Raw genomic sequence first — 21,518 nt, 5'->3', positions numbered from 1 at the left:
TATACAGGTAGAGTACATCACTGTGGGAGCTCTGGCCCTCTATACAGGTAGAGTACATCACTGTGGGAGCTCTGACCCTCTATACAGGTAGAGTACATCACTGTGGGAGCTCTGGCCCTCTATACAGGTAGAGTACATCACTGTGGGAGCTCTTGCCAACTACATAGGTAGAATACGTCACTGTAGGAGAACTGGCCCTCTATACAGTTAGAGTACATCACTGTGGGAGCTCTTGCTAACTACATAGGTAGAATATGTCACTGTAGGAGAACTGGCCCTCTATACAGGTACATAGCCGTGGGAATATATATATATATATATATATATATATAGGTAACTGTAGACTGACCTGTATCTCTCTACAACTTTCTCCCCGTTATGTGAAATTTTGGGCTATTTCAAAGCAATTGGCTGCTAATCCCCTGCATTAACCTCACAAGACAACTCTGCCAAATATAACTGCACATGTTCTTAGTAGAATTTCGCAATACTGTTATTTCATTTTTTCAACACTGCATGAATATCTGACTATTATCAGACTAATATCTGATTTGTTGTTGAACAGTTGACCTGAAGATGGCCCTGACTGCGGAGACTAAGAGCTGGATGGTGGACTATGGCCTGCACTGTAACAGGAAGTACCGGACAGATATGGAGAACATCTTCACGTTAGTGGCTGAGGCGGCAAAGAAACTGAACCGACCAATCAAAGACTTGGATGACATCCGCATCGCCATGGCATCGCTGAAGGAGATCAGAGAGCAGCAGATCTCCATTGACTTCCATGTGGGACCCATAGAGGTAGGGAACACAAATGCACACTTCTTTCAGAGAGACAGTGGTGGAAAGAGTACACAATTGTCAAATTTGAGTAAAAGTATAGCTACCTTAATAGAAAGTAACTCAAGTAAAATTGAAAGTGAGCCAGTAAAATAGTACCTGGGTAAAAGTCTAAAAGTATTTGGTTTTAAATATACTTAAGTATCAAAAGTAAATGTATAAATAATAAACATTCCTTATATTAAGCAAAGCAGACAGCACCATTTTCTTGTTTTTCCAATGTATGTATTGCCAGAGGCACACTCCAACACTCAGACATTATTTACAAAATGTGCTTTTCTGTCTAGTGAGTCTGCCAAGCCAGAGGGAGTAGGGATGACCATGTGTTTTCATGAAAAATGCTTGAATTTCACAATTTTCCTGTCCTGCTAAGCATTCAAAATGTATTGAGTACTTTTGGTTGTCAGGGAAAATGTATGGAGTAAAACGTACTATATTTTCTTTAGGAATGTAGTGAAGCAAAAGTAAAAGTAGTCAAAAATATGAATAGTAAAGTACAGATACCCAGAAAAACTACTTAAGTAGTACTTTAAAGTATTTTACTTAAGTACTTTACACCACTGCAGAGAGATACTGTATGAATAATTCACTGAGACTATTTGCAATGTCCACTTTCATTCAGTAGGAGGCAAATCTTAATTCCCACCTATGTCAAATTTCTACTTAGTCTATGGGCATTGGTATCAATGGGTGATAATTCAACTTAGGTGGAAGTTAGGATTTGCCCATAGTTTGATTAAGTCCTTGAAGTCTGTATTTGGTTGTGAGAAGACACTGGAGATCTGTGTTGTACCATGTGTCTGTTCAGTGCTGTGCCTTCTCCTTTCCCTTTCCTAGGAGTCCTATGCCATGCTCCATAAGTACGGCCTGGTAGTGGCGAAGGAGGAGGCAGAGAAGGTGGACACGCTGCGCTACACCTGGGAGAAGCTGCTAGCCCGCAGCACAGAGGTCCAGAATGAGCTGGTGTCCCTGCAGCCCAACTTCAGAGGAGGGCTCATAGACAACGTGCAGACGTTTGTGGAGGACTGTGGACACTTCTATCAGGACTATGACAAGGTTCAGACACGTCTCACAGCTACACCTAACACCAAGGCTGTCTAAGTCCTACTCACAGCTATACCTAACACCAAGGCTGTCTAAGTCCTACTCACAGCTATACCTAACACCAAGGCTGTCTAGGTCTTACTCACAGCTACACCTAACACCAATACTGTCTAGGTCTTACTCACAGCTACACCTAACACCAATACTGTCTAGGTCTTACTCACAGCTACACCTAACACCTAGGCTGTCTAGGTCTTACTCACAGCTACACCTAACATCTAGGCTGTCTAGGTCTTACTCACAGCTACACGTAACACCAAGGCTGTCTAGGTCTTACTCACAGCTACACCTAACACCAATACTGTCTAGGTCTTACTCACAGCTACACCTAACACCTAGGCTGTCTAGGTCTTACTCACAGCTATACCTAACACCAAGGCTGTCTAGGTCTTACTCACAGCTACACCTAACACCAATATTGTCTAGGTCTTACTCACAGCTACACCTAACACCAATACTGTCTAGGTCTTACTCACAGCTACACCTAACACCTAGGCTGTCTAGGTCTTACTCACAGCTACACGTAACACCAAGGCTGTCTAGGCCTTACTCACAGCTACACCTAACACCAAGGCTGTCTAGGTCTTAATCACAGCCACACGTAACACCAAGGCTGTCTAGGTCTTAATCACAGCTACACCTAACACCAAGGCTGTCTAGGTCTTACTCACAGCTACACCTAACACCAAGGCTGTCTAGGTCTTACTCACAGCTACACCTAACACCAAGGCTGTCTAGGTCTTAATCACAGCTACACGTAACACCAAGGCTGTCTGGGTCTTAGACATTTTTATTTATATTACAGTTAACTTGGCACGCTCTAACTAAGACTGCTAGCTAATTGCTGACGCAGGCTGTCTTTCATTCCCAGGACGGTCCCATGGTTGTCGGACTGGCTCCCCAAGACGCTAGTGACAGTCTCATCATGTTTCAGGTGAGTACAGTGTGTATCTTCAAGAGAGGAATCTACAGTATATACACCTCTCTGCAGCACTTCATTAAAGTTGATACATTCACAGAGGTTTTCATTCACATGTTCTATGTCTTATTTTTTTTATGTATTACTTATTTCTACCATATTTAACATGGCCAACAACATGCATGATTGTATTATTGTGTGTTGCATGGTTTTGGAAATGATATATGTGACCATTCATGCACTTTACTGTACTTTTCATTTGGTTTGGTCAGAATCGCTTTGACAACCTGTTCCGTAAGTACATCACCTACACTGGTGGAGAGGAGCTGTTTGGCCTGCCTGTGACCCAACACCCTCAGCTGCTGGAGATCAGGAGACAGCTCACCCTCCTCCAGAAGCTCTATGGACTCTACAACAGTGTCATCGACACCGTCAACGGCTACTATGACATCCTCTGGGCCGACATCCACATAGACAGGATCAATGACGAACTTCTTGACTTCCAGACGCGGTAAGGAAACCAAACTACAACCCAGACCATGAGAGACATTTACACAGAACTCACTGATGAATAATCTCATTGAAGATTTACATTTCCAAAAGGAAGTTAGATGTTCGTGTTTTTTCACCCTCCCATTTCCAGTTGTCGCAAGCTGCCCCGTGCCCTGAAAGAGTGGAAGGCATTCCTTGACCTGAAGAAAAGTATAGATGAGTTCAACGAGTGTTGCCCCCTACTAGAACTGATGACCAATAAGGCCATGATGACGCGTCACTGGAAGAGAATCGCCGAGGTGACAGGACACAGCTTCGAGGTGGAGACGGACACTTTCAAGCTGCGCAACATCATGGAAGCTCCGCTCCTCAAATGCAAAGAGGAAATTGAGGTGATTATGGATTTTTGTTGTTGGTGCTGAAACCCGGGAAGGAACCAGGTAATTAATTCTCTATAGCCGTACAACTACCGGTACTCCACTCACCATAACTATTCTGTACTGTAAATTGAGGCCAGAAAAAAAGGTTGTTTGACCGCAATGGAACAAGTTGATTAATTAAACAAAGGTAAAATAAAGATAAATGTTGTTTGAACTCCCGCTGGGCAGGATATTTGCATCAGTGCGGTGAAGGAGAGGGACATTGAGCAGAAGCTGAAGCAGGTGATAGCTGAGTGGGACAACAAGACGTTCACCTTCGCCAACTTCAAGACGCGAGGGGAGCTGCTGCTGAGGGGCGACAGCACCGCTGAGATCATTACTAACATGGAGGACAGCCTCATGGTGCTGGGATCACTCATGAGCAACAGGTTAGACTAGAGACCTACTGGAGGCACAAATGACTTAGCCTGGAAATCTAGACTGATTTCTGCTTCATGCTTGTTAACAATAGTGAAATTTAGCCTAATTCAATCTTGATTTTGAGGCAACAAATGACCTGGGGGTTCGGAGTGATATATGATTTCTTCTATATTTCAGTACAGGAGGTTGGTGGGACCTTAATTGGGGAGAACGGGCTCATGGTAATGACTGGAGCGGAATCTGTGGAATAGTATCAAACACATGGTTCACAGGTGTTTGATGCCATTCCATTTGCTCCGTTCCGGCAATTATTATGAGCCCCCTCAGCAGCCTTCACTGTATTTCAGCATCCAGTTGACTTGTCATCTAGAGTTCAGCAGTTGTGGTGTTTGTGTTTAGACAGTTGTGTTTAGACTGGGGGTGCTATGTATAAATCCATGTAAGGTTTCAGCTGCATTATACAGACTTTTAGTGTTGTTTGTGTACTGTAGTAGTCAATGCTTGACTTAGATGATGACTTGGTGTTCCACAGGTACAACACGCCATTCAAGCCCCAGATCCAGAAATGGGTTCAGAACCTTTCCAATACCACTGACATCATAGAGAACTGGATGACTGTCCAGAACCTGTGGATCTACCTCGAGGCTGTGTTCGTGGGAGGGGACATAGCCAAACAGCTACCCAAGGTAAGAACCAATACATTGACTTTTCATCTGAAAAGACATCTTTAACCTTATGCTATTAGCGATGGGGTTCCACAATTTCTTGAACTTTTACAGGGCCCTGGTTTTTCAGAAATCACTTATTGGGGGAAAACCCAGGAACTTTTTGCAAACTTAGGAATGACAATCTAGTCTGAATCATCTGAATGACAGGAGGCGAAACGCTTCTCCAACATCGACAAGTCCTGGGTGAAGATCATGACGCGGGTCCATGAGATGCCCAACGTGGTGCAGTCATGTGTGGGGGATGAGACCATGGGACAGCTGTTGCCTTACCTCCTGGAACAACTGGAGATCTGTCAGAAGTCTCTCACTGGGTAAGTCTATCTGAATGTCTGTCGGAAGTTTCTCACTGGGTGAGTCTGTCTGGAGGTCTGCCAGAAGTCTCTGGGTAAATATGTCTGGAGGTCTGCCAGAAGTCTCTGGGTAAGTCTGCCTGGAGGTCTGTCAGAAGTCTCTGGATAAGTCTGCCTGGAGGTCTGCCAGAAGTATCTGGGTAAGTCTGCCTGGAGATCTTTTAGACTTACCTAGTGAGAGACTTCTATCTGAATGTCTATCAGACGTTTCTCACTAGGTAAGTCTGTCTGGAGGTCTGCCAAAAGTCTCTGGGTAAGTCTACCTGGAGGTCTGTCAGAAGTCTCTGGGTAAGTCTGCCTGGGGATCTGTCAGAAGTCTCTCACTGGGTAAGTCTATCTGGAGGTCTGCCAGAAGTCTCTTGGTAAGTCTGCCTGGAGGTCTGTCAGAAGTCTCTGGGTAAGTCTGCCTGGAGGTCTGCCAGAAGTCTCTGGGTAAGTCTGCCTGGAGATATTTTAGACTTACCTAGTGAGAGACTTCTATCTGAATGTCTATCAGACGTTTCTCACTAGGTAAGTCTGTCTGGAGGTCTGCCAAAAGTCTCTGGGTAAGTCTACCTGGAGGTCTGTCAGAAGTCTCTGGGTAAGTCTGCCTGGAGATCTGTCAGAAGTCTCTCACTGGGTAAGTCTATCTGGAGGTCTGCCAGAAGTCTCTGGGTAAGTCTGTCTGGAGGTCTGTCAGAAGTCTCTGGGTAAGTCTGTCTGGAGGTCTGCCAGAAGTTTCTGGGTAAGTCTGTCTGGAGGTCTGTCAGAAGTCTCTGGGTAAGTCTACCTGGAGATCTGTCAGAAGTCTCTGGGTAAGTCTGCCTGGAGATCTGTCAGAAGTCTCTCACTGGGTAAGTCTATCTGGAGGTCTGCCAGAAGTCTCTTGGTAAGTCTGCCTGGAGGTCTGTCAGAAGTCTCTGGGTAAGTCTGTCTGGAGGTCTGTCAGAAGTCTCTGGGTAAGTCTGCCTGGAGATCTGTCAGAAGTCTCTGGGTAAGTCTGTCTGGAGGTCTGTCAGAAGTCTCTGGGTAAGTCTGCCTGGAGATCTGTCAGATGTATCTGGCTAAGTCTGTCTGGAGGTCTGTCAGAAGTCTCTGGGTAAGTCTGTCTGGAGGTCTGCCAGAAGTTTCTGGGTAAGTCTGTCAGAAGTCTCTGGATAAGTCTGTCTGGAGGTCTGTCAGAAGTCTCTGGATAAGTCTGCCTGGAGGTCTGTCAGAAGTATCTGGGTAAGTCTGTCAGAAGTCTCTGGATAAGTCTGTCTGGAGGTCTGCCAGAAGTTTCTGGGTAAGTCTGTCAGAAGTCTCTGGATAAGTATGTCTGGAGGTCTGTCAGAAGTCTCTGGATAAGTCTGTCTGGAGGTCTGTCAGAAGTCTCTGGGTAAGTCTGTCAGAAGTCTCTGGGTAAGTCTGCCTGGAGGTCTGCCAGAAGTCTCTGGATAAGTCTGCCTGGAGGTCTGTCAGAAGTCTCTAGGTAAGTCTGTCTGGAGGTCTATCAGAAATATCTCAATGGGTAGGCCTATACTTATACTTTGAATTTGAAAGTATTCCTGTACCAGTATGACACCTTCCAAGTTTGCCTACGTTGTACATTGGTAACTTGATGATGTGTACTAAACTAGTAATATTTTCAAACCTTTTTTTTAGGGGTAGCTTTAATCTTGCAGATAGATTGTAGCCTCTGGCTATCCAGTTTTCAACCCTTGGTTGTGTGTGATTGTGTGACTGACAGGTACTTGGAGAAGAAGCGTCTGCTGTTCCCTCGGTTCTTCTTTGTGTCTGACCCGGCCCTGCTGGAGATACTGGGCCAAGCCTCGGACTCCCACACCATCCAGGCCCACCTGCTCAACATCTTTGACAACATTAAATGTGTCCGCTTCCATGACAAGGTACAGTAACGCACAGACAGACATATACAGTGAGGGAAAAAGTATTAGATCCCCTGCTGATTTTGTACGTTTGCCCACTGACAAAGAAATTATCCGTCTATAATTTTAATGGTAGGTTTATTTGAACAGTGAGAGACAGAATAACAACAAAAATATCCAGAAAAACGCATGTCAAAAATGTTATAAATTGATTTGCATTTTAATGAGGTAAATAAGTATTTGACCCCTCTGCAAAACATGACTTAGTACTTGGTGGCAAAACCCTTGTTGGCAAACAGAGGTCAGACGTTTCTTGTAGTTGGCCACCAGGTTTGTACACATCTCAGGAGGGATTTTGTCCCACTCCTCTTTGCAGATCTTCTCCAAGTCATTAAGGTTTCGAGGCTGACGTTCGGCAACTCGAACCTTCAGCTCCCTCCACAGAATTTCTATGGGATTAAGGTCTGGAGACTGGCTAGGCCACTCCAGGACCTTAATGTGCTTCTTCTTGAGCCACTCCATTGTTGCCTTGGCCGTGTGTTTTGGGTCATTGTCATGCTGGAATGCCCATCCACGACCTGTTTTCAATGCCCTGGCTGAGGGAAGGAGGTTCTCACCCAAGATTTGACAGTACATGGCCCCGTCCATAGTCCCCTTGATGCGGTGAAGTTGTCCTGTCCCCTTAGCAGAAAAACACCCCCAAAGCATAATGTTTCCACCTCCATGTTTGACGGTGGGGATGGTGTTCTTGGGGTGATAGGCAGCATTCCTCCTCCAAACACGGCGAGTTGAGTTGATGCCAAAGGGCTCCATTTTGGTCTCATCTGAGCACAACAATTTCACCCATTTGGCAAACTTCAGACGGGCATGTATATGTGCTTTCTTGAGCAGGGGGACCTTGCGGGCGCTGCAGGATTTCAATCCTTCACGGCGTAGTGTGTTACCAATTGATAATTGACAAGATCCTCCCATGTAGTTCTGAGCTGATTCCTCACCGTTCTCACGATCATTGCAACTTCACGAGGTGAGATCTTGCATGGAGCCCCAGGCAGAGGGAGATTGATAGTTATTTTGTGTTTCTTCCATTTGCGAATAATTGCACCAACTGTTGTCACCTTCTCACCAAGCTGCTTGGCAATGGTCTTGTAGCCCATTACAGCCTTGTGTAGGTCTACAATCTTGTCCCTGACATCCTTGGAGAGCTCTTTGGTCTTGGCCATGGTGGAGAGTTCGGAATCTGATTGAATGATTGCTTCTGTGGACAGGTGTCTTTTATACAAGTAACAAACTGAGATTAGGAGCACTCCCTTTAAGAGTGTGCTCCTAATCTCAGCTCGTTACCTGTATAAAAGACACCTGGGAGCCAGAAATCTTTCTGATTGAGAGGGGGTCAAATACTTATTTCCCTCATTAAAATGCAAATAAATGTATAACATTTTTGACATGCGTTTTTATGGATTTGTTTGTTGTTATTCTGTCTCTCACTGTTCAGATAAACCTACCATTAAAATTATAGACTGATCATTTCTTTGTCAGTGGGCAAACGGACAAAATCAGCAGAGGATCAAATACTTTTTTCCCTCACTGTAATTTCTTTCAACAACTATCCCTGTCAGGCCTCCTGATCAATTGACTTATTTGACTATTAGTAGTATCTGTTCTTCTGCAATAGTAACTAACCCGGATTCAGCAACATCAATAGTATCTGCTCTTCTGTCTCCACAGATGTACGACCGGATCCTGGCCATCTCGTCCAGGGAGGGGGAGACGGTAGAGCTGGATTGGCCGGTGACTGCTGAGGGGAACGTGGAGGTCTGGCTCAACGCCCTGCTGAAGGAATCCCAGAGGTCTCTTCACCTGGTCATCAGACAGGCTGTCCTGGCCATCCAGGACTCAGGCTTCCAGCTCATTGAGTTCCTGGACACTTTCCCTGCTCAGGTGGGGAGACATGGGATACATCCTAAATGCCACCCTATTACATAGTCCACTACTTTTAACCCAGACCCTGTTCAAAAGTAGTGCACTATATAGGCTACCATTTGTGACACAGTCCTGGTCTTGGAGTCATCATTCATTCTCTTTTATAATGTGATAGATGACCTTAACTTTGACCTTGGAGCAATGGCCTTGTAGTAAGACTTTCCCACATCGATGTTCCATTACTCAATACCTGATCAGGGATTCCTGTTCTTCTGACATTAGCCTCCATTATTGTATAACTGAAACTGATCTACACACTAGCCACATTCCATACATTCCTGATGTTATACATTGTCCTGATTACAGCCCTGATTGACAGGAAGCCAGGAAAGATGACTTTACATTCTCTCATTGATGTCCTATCATGATGTCCTCTCTTCCTGACTCCATCAACCAGGTTGGTTTGCTGGGAGTCCAGATGATCTGGACCAGAAACTCAGAGGAGGCCCTGACCAACGCCCGCTACGACCGTAAGATCATGCCCAAGACCAACCAGTTCTTCCTGGAGCTTCTCAACACTCTGATAGACATGACCACTAAAGACCTGGCCTCAATGGAGAGGGCCAAGTATGAGACACTCATAACCATCCATTTTCACCAGAGGGACATCTTTGATGACCTGGTGAGTGGCCTGGAATCACAAACTGAATCAGGGGCTAAAATAGTACTTCAACCCCAAAGGTACCTTTTGGCAAACTGTTCCACCAAATATTTTCTGATTAGGGCATGGTAGAGTCGGAGAATATCAATTTGAGTTTCCCCTGGTATTCAAATCACATTTGACAATTGGGGTTTTATGAATTTCAGAGACTTTAGCAATGCTTTGTTTCCAGAATGGTTTCCCCCTGCTCTCCCCTCAGTGTCGCCTGCATATCAAAAGCCCTACAGACTTTGAGTGGCTGAAGCAGTGTCGTTTCTACTTCAATGAGGACTCTGACAAGATGATCATCAACATGACTGACGTAGGCTTCATCTATCAGAATGAGTTCCTGGGCTGCACTGACAGACTGGTCATCACCCCTCTGACTGACAGGTAGTGACTAACTGCCAGTACCATGGTCCAGCCTAACTTTTTAGTGCCCACAAGTGTATGGTGTATCACATTGAATATCTTTGGGTGATTATCCTGGATGTACCTTTCCTTGGTGTGTGTTTGTTCCAGGTGCTACATCACACTGGCCCAGGCTCTGGGGATGAGTATGGGAGGAGCCCCGGCCGGCCCTGCAGGGACGGGGAAGACTGAGACCACTAAAGACATGGGCCGCTGCCTTGGGAAGTACGTGGTGGTCTTCAACTGCTCCGACCAGATGGACTTCAGAGGACTGGGGAGGATCTTTAAAGGTAGGAGCTTCATCTCTTATTGCCTGGTCCCAAATACATTTGTGCTCTCTTGTCAACTCCTGTGCCATTTGCATGGCAATGACCATAGGAGTTGGATATCCAGTACAAACAAAACGTATATGATTTGTGGCGATTATAGGCTATATAAGATGTCACTCATATTACTGTGAAGAGAATGATGATCTCAACCTGAACCTAATGAACAGTGTAATGTTGTGTGTCTGATTTGCAGGTCAGGCTCTTGGGGTTGTTTTGAATGAGGAGTTTAATGTGAAGAGTGATGTGTAATGTTGTGTTGATTGACAGGTCAGGCTCTTGGGGTTGTTTTGAATGAGGATTTCAATGTGAAGAGTGATGTGTAATGTTGTGTTGATTGACAGGTCTAGCCCAGTCGGGCTCCTGGGGCTGTTTTGATGAGTTCAACCGTATTGACCTATCAGTGCTCTCCGTGGCGGCCCAGCAGATCGCCATCGTGCTTACCTGCAAGAAGGAGCGCCGCAAGAACTTCATCTTCACCGATGGAGACAACGTGGAAATGAATCCCGAATTCGGCATCTTCCTGACTATGGTTATTATTATTAGCCGTCTATAAACTGCTCACTGTAGAAACCCCTTCACAAACATGTTGTCAAGTAGAGCTTCATTTAAAGTACTTCTGAAAGGAATAGTGAATTGTTGTCTCAAAGAAGATTAACTGAATCTAGTCCAAATCAGACAAGGTTTATTATTACTTAGAGGATGTTAGTCATAGACTTTGTTTAGCTTTTTATTCTTAACAGTCTCACCTGGTTAAATTTAGATTTGATTATTAAATGTTTTTGCCCCCCCCCCCATCAGAACCCGGGCTACGCAGGTCGTCAGGAGCTTCCAGAGAACCTGAAGATCAACTTCCGCTCGGTGGCCATGATGGTCCCAGACCGTCAGATCATCATCCGGGTCAAGCTGGCCAGCTGTGGCTTCATAGACAACATAGAGCTAGCCAGGAAGTTCTTCACTCTCTACAAACTGTGTGAGGAGCAACTCTCCAAGCAGGTCAGCTGTGAAATGAAATGTAACTACTGTAGGTATTTCAATGAGAGCTGAACATGCAATGCTATGCATTTTAGTAGTTCCATATGAGTAAACAATCAAGTTAAGTGAAAGGTTATTTAAAGGTGTATCGTCAAAGTATCAAATCCCTTTAGAGGGAATTGACATACCACATGTCAGGTGGATGGATTATCTTGCCACAGACAAATGGTCACTAACAGGGATGTAAACACATTTGTGCACAAATGTGAGAGAAATGCATCTTTTCTTTGGGCTATGAACAATTTCTGGGATCTTTTATTTCAGCTCAGGAAACATAGAACAGATCACAACTTTACACGTTACGTTCATATTTTTTGTTCAGTATAAAAACAACTTAACTGTCCATGTATGTGTTGATTATGACCTTTGTGTAGTTCATAGTTTGATTTCCATACAGTCCATGTTGGGTTCACTCTGTTTTTAAGGTGCATTATGACTTTGGACTGCGAAACATTTTGTCAGTTCTGCGAATACTGGGGGCGGTGAAACGAGCAAACCCCAATGACACAGAATCTACCATCGTCATGAGGGTTCTCAGAGATATGAACCTGTCCAAGCTGGTGAGTACAGTCACTCAGATATACAGGACATTCTCCTCAAAATCAACTGCTGTTCTCCTCAAAATCAACTGCCATTTTAGAAAAGGCATTTTTTTTAAGCAGCATTAAGTGTTACAGATTGTTATTTTTTTCATATACTATTCTGTAATACATGAATAATGATTTCCTCTTCAGTGAGGTGTAACATAACAGAAGTGGCATCGTGGTTAACGTCACTGACATAATACCATATGTGTATGACATAATACTGACTTCACTGACATAATACTATATGTGTGTGACATAATACTGACTTCACTGACATAATACTATATGTGTGTGACATAATACTGACTTCACTGACATAATACTATACGTGTGTGACATAATACTGACTTCACTGACATAATACTATACGTGTGTGACATAATACTGACTTCACTGACATAATACTATATGTGTTGACAGATAGATGAAGACGAGCCGTTGTTCCTCAGCCTGATAGAGGACCTCTTCCCTGGGATCCAGCTGGATAAAGCAGGCTTCTCCGAGCTGGAGACAGCTATCGACAAACAGGTGAGAGAACATTTTATATAACATAATCCCTTTACATTAAGTTTGAAAATTCTCCCTGTTACTCTGAAGTCTATCAACTATAAAAAAGAATTGACCCAATAAATTACTGGGAGTTTATATATGGAGTGTGCTACTCTCTTTATTCTGATAGTTTAAGGTTTATTCGCCGTTAGTCAGCACCTCCACACAAAATAATTTTGCACACCCAGCTCATGTTTTTGACTCTGAAGCCTATCTACATGTAGTTTCTCATAACCCTCCTCCTTACACTGGTTCTCTCCTGTCCACCCATCTCTTCTCCGTTTCCCTACAGTACATTTGACATTTGAGTAATTTAGCAGACGCTCTCATCCAGAGCGACTTACATGAGCAATGCCTTGTTCAAGGGCACATCAACATGTTTTTTTACCTCGTCACCTCAGGGATTCGAACCAGCGAACTTTTGGTTACTGGCCCAACGCTCTTACGTGCAAGGCTACATGCCGCCCCCACAGTATAATACAGAGTTTAAGGGATGAATCTGTCTTGGTATTAGCCTTAATACCATAGTAGCATAAAAACTTTTTTCGATTTAAATGTGAGGTAAGGATTTATTTGTATTAACATGAAGAGTTCACCTCACTGTCTTCCATTGTTCTCTATACTGTAGGTGGAGGAGTCCGGTCTCATAACATGAAGAGTTCACCTCACTCTCTTCCATTGTTCTCTATACTGTAGGTGGAGGAGTCCGGTCTCATAACATGAAGAGTTCACCTCACTCTCTTCCATTGTTCTCTATACTGTAGGTGGAGGAGTCCGGTCTCATAACATGAAGAGTTCACCTCACTCTCTTCCATTGTTCTCTATACTGTAGGTGGAGGAGTCCGGTCTCATAACATGAAGAGTTCACCTCACTCTCTTCCATTGTTCTCCATACTGTAGGTGGAGGAGTCTGGTCTCATAACATGAAGAGTTCACCTCACTCTCTTCCATTGTTCTCCATCCAGTAGGTGGAGGAGTCTGGTCTCATAACATTAAGAGTTCACCTCACTCTCTTCCATTGTTCTCCATACTGTAGGTGGAGGAGTCCGGTCTCATAACATGAAGAGTTCACCTCACTCTCTTCGATTGTTCTCCATCCTGTAGGTGGAGGACTCTGGTCTCATAACATGAAGAGTTCCCCTCACTGTCTTCCATTGTTCTCTATACTGTAGGTGGAGGAGTCCGGTCTCATAACATGAAGAGTTCACCTCACTTTCTTCCATTGTTCTCTATACTGTAGGTGGCAGAGGCAGGTTTGATCAGCCACCCTCCATGGAAGCTGAAGGTGATTCAGCTGTTTGAGACCCAGAGGGTCCGCCATGGCATGATGGCCCTGGGGCCCAGCGGAGCAGGAAAAACCACCTGCATTCACACCCTGATGAGAGCCATGACAGGTGAGAAACATCCCCATCAAACCCTGGACTTATTTGACCTTATTTACTTCCCCATGGCAGTCATACTTAACTAAAAGTTGTGTTAAGTGAATGTGTGTGTGTGTTTGCACCCACAGACTGCGGCCAGCCACACAGAGAGATGCGTATGAACCCCAAAGCGATCACCGCCCCTCAGATGTTTGGCCGTCTAGATGTAGCTACCAATGACTGGACTGACGGCATCTTCTCTACCCTGTGGAGGAAGACTCTGAGAGCCAAGAAAGGTGGCATATTTTTATATATTGTGTGTTTTTGTTCTGCCTTGTTATTGTGAGTAATACATTGTTATTGATTATTATTGCATTGTTGGGTTTTGATTTTGCAAGAAAGGCATTTCACTGTACTTGTGCATGTGACATTAAAACTTGAAAGAAATACCCTGGACTTATACGGTCCTTGCTTTACACATGTATTTTTTTTATTTAACTAGGCAAGTCGGTTAAGAACAAATTCTTATTTACAATGACGGCCTACCAAAAGGCAAAGGGCCTCCTGCGGGACAGGGGCTGGGATGTAAAAAAAAAATATATATATATAAATATATATGAGAAAACACACATCACGACAAGAGAGACACCACTACATAAAGAGACCTAAGACAACAACATAGCATGGTAGCAACACAACATGACAACAACATGATACCAACACAACATCCCTGCAGCACAACATGGTAGCAGCACAAAACATGGTACAAACATTATTCGGCGTAGACAAAAGCACAAAGGGCAAGAAGGTAGAGGCAACATGCAAGTTTACTCAAGCATTAGACATGTTAGAGCATGAACCCACATACAGTGCATACCGTATAGTCTCTATGAAATTCATGTAGAACAAAGGGGCAGACCATTTCCATGTTTTTCAATATTCTCATATCTTCCTATTAATTTCCTTATCATTTCCCTATAGTTTTACTTAAAGTGATATTCTAATATGCTCTGACCTCCATAGTTGATTTTGATTAGTTTATTAAGCAGACTGGTTCTAATGTCTCTCTCCTCTGCAGGGGAGCACATATGGATAGTACTAGATGGACCAGTAGATGCTATCTGGATAGAGAACCTCAACTCTGTACTGGATGACAACAGGACTCTGACCCTGGCCAATGGAGACAGGATCCCCATGGCCCCCAACTGCAAGATCGTGTTTGAGCCCCACAACATCGACAACGCCTCGCCTGCCACCGTGTCTCGTAACGGAATGGTGTTCATGAGCTCTTCTGTGCTCAACTGGAGCCCCATTCTGGAGGTGGGCACAGGAACCTTTGCTCACTCTTTATCAGTGGATAAAAATGTGTGTGTGTGCGTACATCCATTAGCGAGGCTACGTACAGACACCTGTTAGTCAGGCTGATTGAGGTAGTATGTACATGTAGATATGGTTAAAGTGACTATGCATATATGATGAACAGAGAGTAGCAGTAGCGTAAAAGAGGGGATGGCGGGTTGTGGGTGGTGGGACACAATGCAGATATCCCGGTTAGCCAATGTGCGGGAGCACTGGTTGGTCGGCCCAATTGAGGTAGTATGTACATGAATGTATAGTTAAAGTGACTATGCCTACATGATGAACAGAGAGGAGCAGCAGCGTAAAAGAGGGGTTGGGGGGGGAACACAATGCAAATAGTCCGGGTAGCCATTTGATTACCTGTTCAGGAATCTTATGGCTTGGGGATAAAAACTGTTGAGAAGCCTTTTTGTCCTAGACTTGGCACTCCGGTACCGCTTGCCATGCGGTAGTAGAGATTTTTTTTTTTTAGGGCCTTCCTCTGACACCGCCTGGTGTAGAGGTCCTGGATGGCAGGCAGCTTAGCTCCAGTGATGTACTGGGCCATACGCACTACCCTCTGTAGTGCCTTGCGGTCGGAGGCCGAGCAATTGCCATACCAGGCAGTGATGCTGGTATGTTGCAGCTGTAGAACCTTTTGAGGATCTCAGGACCCATGCCAAATCTTTTTAGTTTCCTGAGGGGGAATAGGCATTGTCGTGCCCTCTTCACGACCATCTTGGTGTGTTTGGACCATTCTAGTTTGTTGGTGATGTGGACACCAAGGAACTTGAAACTCTCAACCTGCTCCACTACAGCCCCGTCGATGAGAATGGGGGCGTGCTCAGTCCTCCTTTTCCTGTAGTCCACAATCATCTCCTTAGTCTTGGTTATGTTGAGGGATATCTTTGTCTGTGTGTGTATATTTGTGTATGTGTGTATCTTTGTCTGTGTATGTATCTTTGTCTATGTGTATATGTGTGCATGTGTGTATCTTTGTCTGTGTGTGTATCTTTGTCTGTGTGTGTATCTTTGTCTGTGTGTGTATCTTTGTCTGTGTGTGTATCTTTGTCTGTGTGTGTATCTTTGTCTATGTGTGTATCTTTGTCTGTGAATATTTGTCTGTGTGTGTATATTTGTGTATCTTTGTCTGTGTGTGTATATTTGTGTATATCTTTGTCTGTGTGTGTATATTTGTGTATATTTGTGTATGTGTGTATCTTTGTCTGTGTATGTGTGTATATTTGTGTATATCTTTGTCTGTGTGTGTGTGTGTGTATATTTGTGTATATCTTTGTCTGTGTGTGTATATTTGTGTATATTTGTGTATGTGTGTATCTTTGTCTGTGTATGTGTGTATATTTGTGTATATCTTTGTCTGTGTGTGTGTGTGTATATTTGTGTATATCTTTGTTTGTGTGTGTGAATATTTGTGTATGTGTGTATCTTTGTCTACATGTATACATGTGTGTTTTGTCCCCATGCAGGGCTGGCTGAAGAAGCGTTCCCATCAGGAGGGAGAGGTGCTGAGAGAGCTGTTCTCCTCTTCCTTCCCAGAGCTCTACCGGTTCACTGTTCGCTGTCTGGAGTGCAAGATCGACATGCTGGAGGCCTTCGTCATCATGCAGAGCATCAACATGCTGCAGGGCCTCATCCCCGCCAAGGTAGACACCCGGAAACCTCCATATTCCAACCATATTAAAAACCCTGCAGAAGGGGGATAATATCCGTACATCACTGAGCTCTATGAATACTGTTGGAGTGAATTGCCCCACATTCCTCATAGAGACAAATTGGAATGTTCTAATGCCTAACTGATTTCATTAATCCTGTCATTGTGTTTCCTTAAGCACTCTTTTCAATTACTGTTGGACTGTAACTCTCTGGACTCATGCATCTCTCTCTGCATCTATGTGAGGGTGGATTTCCATTTCCCTTTACTATAGGTGACTGATTAATTTGAGTACCAAGTAGGAAATATAGTAGATCTAATGATGTAGAAGGGTTTTGGTACAGTATGTTGTGTTGATAGTGACTGTTGTTGTGTTCCAGGAGCAGTGTGGGGAGGTGTCCAGGCAGCATGTGGAGCGTCTCTATGTGTTTGCTCTCATGTGGAGCATCGGAGCTTTACTGGAGCTGGAAGACAGGAGGAAGATGGAGAGCTGGCTCCGTGGCAACGTCAACATCCATCTGGACCTCCCAGACATACCATCAGACAGCGAGGACACCATGTTCGACTACCACGTCACTACAGGCGGTGAGGGGTTCATGTTCAGTAGACAGACTCCAAAAACTCAACACACACTCAGTCCTCTTTTTACTGTTATGGAAGACACAGTGAACAAAAAAATGAACACAACATGTAAAGTGTTTCATGAGCTGAAATAAAAGATCCCAAAAATGTTCCATATGCACAAAAAGCTTAAGTTTACATGTCTGTTAGGGAGCATTTCTCTTTTGGCAAGATAATCCATCCACCTGACAGGTGTGGCATATCAAGAAGATGATTTAACAGCATGATCCTTACACAGGTGCACCTTGTGCTGTGGACAATAAAAGGCCACTCTAAAATGTACAGTTTTATCACACAACACAATGCCACCGATGTCTCAAGTTTTGAGGGAGCGTGGAATTGGCATGATGACTGCAGGAATTTCAGAGCTGTTGCCTGAGAATGTAATGTTCATACCATACTGTACCATAATGTCATTTTCGAGAATTTGGCAGTACGTCCAACCGGCCTCGCAACCGCATACCACGTGTAACCACGTCAGCCCAGGACCTCCTCATCCGGCTTCTTCACCTGCGGGATCGTCTGAGACCAGCCACTCGGACAGCTGATGAAGAATTTCTGCACAAACTGTCAGTAATTGTCTCAGGGAAGCTCATCTGTGTGCTCGCCATCCTCACCAGGGTCTTGACATGACTGAAGTTCGGCGTCGTAACCGACTTCAAATGCTCTCCTTCGGTGGCCACTGGTATGCTGGAGAAGTGTGCTCTTCACTGATTAATCCCGGTTTCAACTGTACCGGGCAGATGGCGTCGTGTGGGCGAGCGGTTTGCTGATGTCAACGTTGTGAACAGAGTGCCCCATTGTGGCGGTGGGCTTATAGTATGTACAGGCATAAGCTACGGACAATGAACACAATTGCATTTTATCAATGACAATTTGAATCCACAGAGATACTGTGACGATATCCTGAGGCCCATTGTCATGCCATTCATCCGCCGCCATCACCTCATGTTTCAGCATGATAATGCACGGCCCCATGTCGCAAGGATCTGTACACAATTCCTTGAAAGGGAAAATGTCCCAGTTCTTCCATGGCCTGCATACTCACAATGTCAACCATTGAGCACGTTTGGGATGCTCTGGATCAATGTGTACAACAGCGTGTTCCAGTTCTTGCCAATATCCAGCAACTTTGCACAGCAATTGAAAATGAGTGGGACAACATTCCACAGGCCACAATCGACAGCCTGATCGACTCTATGCGAATGAGATATGTCGCTCAGCATCTGCTCACACCAGATACGGACTGGTTTTCTGATCCACACCCCTCCTTTTTCTTTTAAGATATCTGTCACCAACATATGTAAATCTGTATTCCCAGTCATGTGAAATCCATAGATTAGTTCATTAATCTATTTCAAATGACTGATTTCCTTATATGAACTGCAACTCAGGAAAATCTTTGAAATTGTTGCATCTTGTGTTTGTTTTTGTTCAGTGTAGATCATAAGATCATATTGGTCTTTCACAGTGCTCTTGCTCAATTATAAATATCACCTCATTGAGAGATGAGAGATCTCTCATTAAACCATCACTATGCGTTAAATTCACCTGCACAGCTGATGTTGGTGTTACCTTAGTCCTGCTTGCTACCAGTCTTTCATGATATGTTCACCCTCCGGTGGGTATTATCATCAGAAAAATGTTGTCCTTTTTGAACAGAATAAGGGTAATTTATCTATTTGACAGTCATTCTTTACAACTGAACTAAAGTATTTCCATCTGAAGACATCATGGATGGTGAAAATTCCATCTGAAGACATCATGGATGGTGAAAATTCCATCTGAAGACATCATGGATGGTGAAAATTCCATCTGAAGACATCATGGATGGTGAAAATTCCATCTGAAGACATCATGGATGGTGAAAATTCCATCTGAAGACATCATGGATGGTGAAAATTCCATCTGAAGACATCATGGATGGTGAAAATTCCATCTGAAGACATTATGGATGGTGAAAATTCCATCTGAAGACATCATGGATGGTGAAAATTCCATCTGAAGACATCATGGATGGTGAAAATTCCATCTGAAGACATCATGGATGGTGAAAATTCCATCTGAAGACATCATGGATGGTGTTCATGATGCTCGTATTATTTGTTTTTCAATGACTTATTCTTGTATGTCCTCCTGTGTGTGCAGGTCAGTGGGTCCACTGGAACACACGGGTAGAGGAGTACATCTACCCGTCAGACCTCACCCCAGAGTACGGATCCATCCTGGTCCCCAACGTAGACAATGTCCGCACTGACTTCCTCATCCAGACCATCGCCAAACAGGGCAAGGTGGGTGTCCATATTCACAAAGGAGTAGTAGTGCTGATCTAGGATCAAGTCCCCTTTGTACACTATATGTAAAAAAGTATGTGGACACACCTTCAAATTTCAGCCACACCCATTGTTGACAGGTCTATAAAATTGAGCACACATCCATGAAATCTCCATAGACAAACATTGGTAGTAAAATGGCCTTACGGCAAAGCTCAGTGACACTTCAACGTGGCACCGCCATAGCATGCCACCTTTCCAACAAGTCAGTTCATCAAATTTCTGCCCTGGTCAACTGTAAGTGCTGTTATTGTGAAGTGGAAACGTCATGGAGCAACAACGGCTCAGCCACAAAGTGGTAGGCCCCACAAGCTCACAGAACTGGACCTCCGCGTGTTGAAGCGTGTAGCTCGTAAAGATCGTCTGTCCTCTGTTGCAACACTCACTACCGAGTTCCAAACTGCCTCTGGAAGCAATGTCAGCACAATAACTGTTCGTCGGGAACTTCATGAAATGGTATTCCAAGGCCGAGCAGCCAAACACAAGACAAGCATCGGCTGGAGTGGTGTAAAGCTCGCCGCCAGTGGACGGACACTAATCCGGGTTTGGCCGACTGTAAAGTTTGGTGGAGGAGGAATTATGGTCTGAGGCTGTTTTTCATGGTTCGTGCTCAGCCCCTTAGTTCCAGTGAAGAGAAAACGCTACAGCATACAATGACATTCTAGACAATTCTGTGCTTCCAACTTTGTGGCAAAAGTTTGGGGAAGGCTCTTTCCAGTTTCAGCATGACAATGCCCTCGTGCACAAAGCAACCATACAGAAATGGTTTGTTGAGATCGGTGTTGAACTTGACTGGGCTACATGGAGTCCTGACCTCAACCCCATCGATCACCTTCGGGATGAATTGGAATGCCAGGCCAAATCGCCCAAAATCACTAATGCTCTTGTAGCTGAAGTCACTGCAGTAATGTTCCAACATCTAGTGGAAAGCCTTCCCAGAAGAGTGTAGGCTGTTATAGCAGCAAAGGGGGACCAACTCCATATTAATGCCAATGGTTTTGGAATGAAATGTTCAATGAGCAGGTGTCCACATACTTTTGGTAATGTAGTGTATATACAGTGCATTCAGAAAGTATTCAGACCCCTTACCTTTTTCCACATTTTGTTACGTTACAGCCTTATTCTAAAATGTATTACATTTAATGTTTTCCTCATCAATCTACACACAATACCCCATAATGACAAAGCCAAAATATGTTTTTAGATTTTTTTTACCAACGTATCAAAACAATAAAACAGAAATACCTTATTTACATAAGTATTCAGACCTTTTGCTATGAGACTCAAAATTGAGCTCAAGTGCATCTTTTCCATTCATCATCCTTGAGATTTTTCTACAAGTTGATTGGAGTCCACCTGTGGTAAATTAAATTGATTGGACATGATTTGGAAAGGCAAACATCTGTTTATATAAGGTCCCGCAAAAACCAAGCCATGAGGTCGAAGGAATTGTCCGTAGAGCTCAGAGACAGGATTGTGTCAAGGCACAGGTCTGGGGAAGGGTACCAAAAAATGCATTGAAGGTCCCCAAGAACACAGAGTCCTCCATCATTCTTAAATGGAAAAGAGCTTCCAAGAGCTGGCCACC

General features: G+C 44.1%; 1 protein-coding gene across 1 annotated transcript in view; it reads left to right on the top strand.

Moving 5' to 3' along the window:
• The window catches only part of LOC110534614 (dynein heavy chain 5, axonemal-like), a 57,887-nt gene that overhangs the window by 15,913 nt on the left and 20,456 nt on the right, over positions 1 to 21,518 (top strand). Inside the window, exons 23-45 of the mRNA XM_036933650.1 lie at positions 566 to 801; positions 1,678 to 1,896; positions 2,816 to 2,878; positions 3,136 to 3,374; positions 3,507 to 3,747; positions 3,964 to 4,163; positions 4,688 to 4,841; positions 5,031 to 5,194; positions 6,942 to 7,098; positions 8,803 to 9,015; positions 9,455 to 9,679; positions 9,918 to 10,090; positions 10,220 to 10,398; positions 10,779 to 10,966; positions 11,236 to 11,430; positions 11,895 to 12,029; positions 12,477 to 12,584; positions 13,846 to 13,999; positions 14,116 to 14,262; positions 15,045 to 15,286; positions 16,792 to 16,968; positions 17,357 to 17,561; positions 19,746 to 19,888. Coding sequence (XP_036789545.1) covers positions 566 to 801; positions 1,678 to 1,896; positions 2,816 to 2,878; positions 3,136 to 3,374; positions 3,507 to 3,747; positions 3,964 to 4,163; positions 4,688 to 4,841; positions 5,031 to 5,194; positions 6,942 to 7,098; positions 8,803 to 9,015; positions 9,455 to 9,679; positions 9,918 to 10,090; positions 10,220 to 10,398; positions 10,779 to 10,966; positions 11,236 to 11,430; positions 11,895 to 12,029; positions 12,477 to 12,584; positions 13,846 to 13,999; positions 14,116 to 14,262; positions 15,045 to 15,286; positions 16,792 to 16,968; positions 17,357 to 17,561; positions 19,746 to 19,888 — 4,157 coding nt within the window. The remainder of the gene's footprint in view (positions 1 to 565; positions 802 to 1,677; positions 1,897 to 2,815; positions 2,879 to 3,135; positions 3,375 to 3,506; positions 3,748 to 3,963; positions 4,164 to 4,687; positions 4,842 to 5,030; positions 5,195 to 6,941; positions 7,099 to 8,802; positions 9,016 to 9,454; positions 9,680 to 9,917; positions 10,091 to 10,219; positions 10,399 to 10,778; positions 10,967 to 11,235; positions 11,431 to 11,894; positions 12,030 to 12,476; positions 12,585 to 13,845; positions 14,000 to 14,115; positions 14,263 to 15,044; positions 15,287 to 16,791; positions 16,969 to 17,356; positions 17,562 to 19,745; positions 19,889 to 21,518) is intronic.

This window comes from Oncorhynchus mykiss, chromosome 2 (genome assembly GCF_013265735.2).
Source record: "Oncorhynchus mykiss isolate Arlee chromosome 2, USDA_OmykA_1.1, whole genome shotgun sequence".
Taxonomy (NCBI): domain Eukaryota; kingdom Metazoa; phylum Chordata; class Actinopteri; order Salmoniformes; family Salmonidae; genus Oncorhynchus; species Oncorhynchus mykiss.
This window is presented reverse-complemented; position numbering and strand designations above follow the sequence as displayed.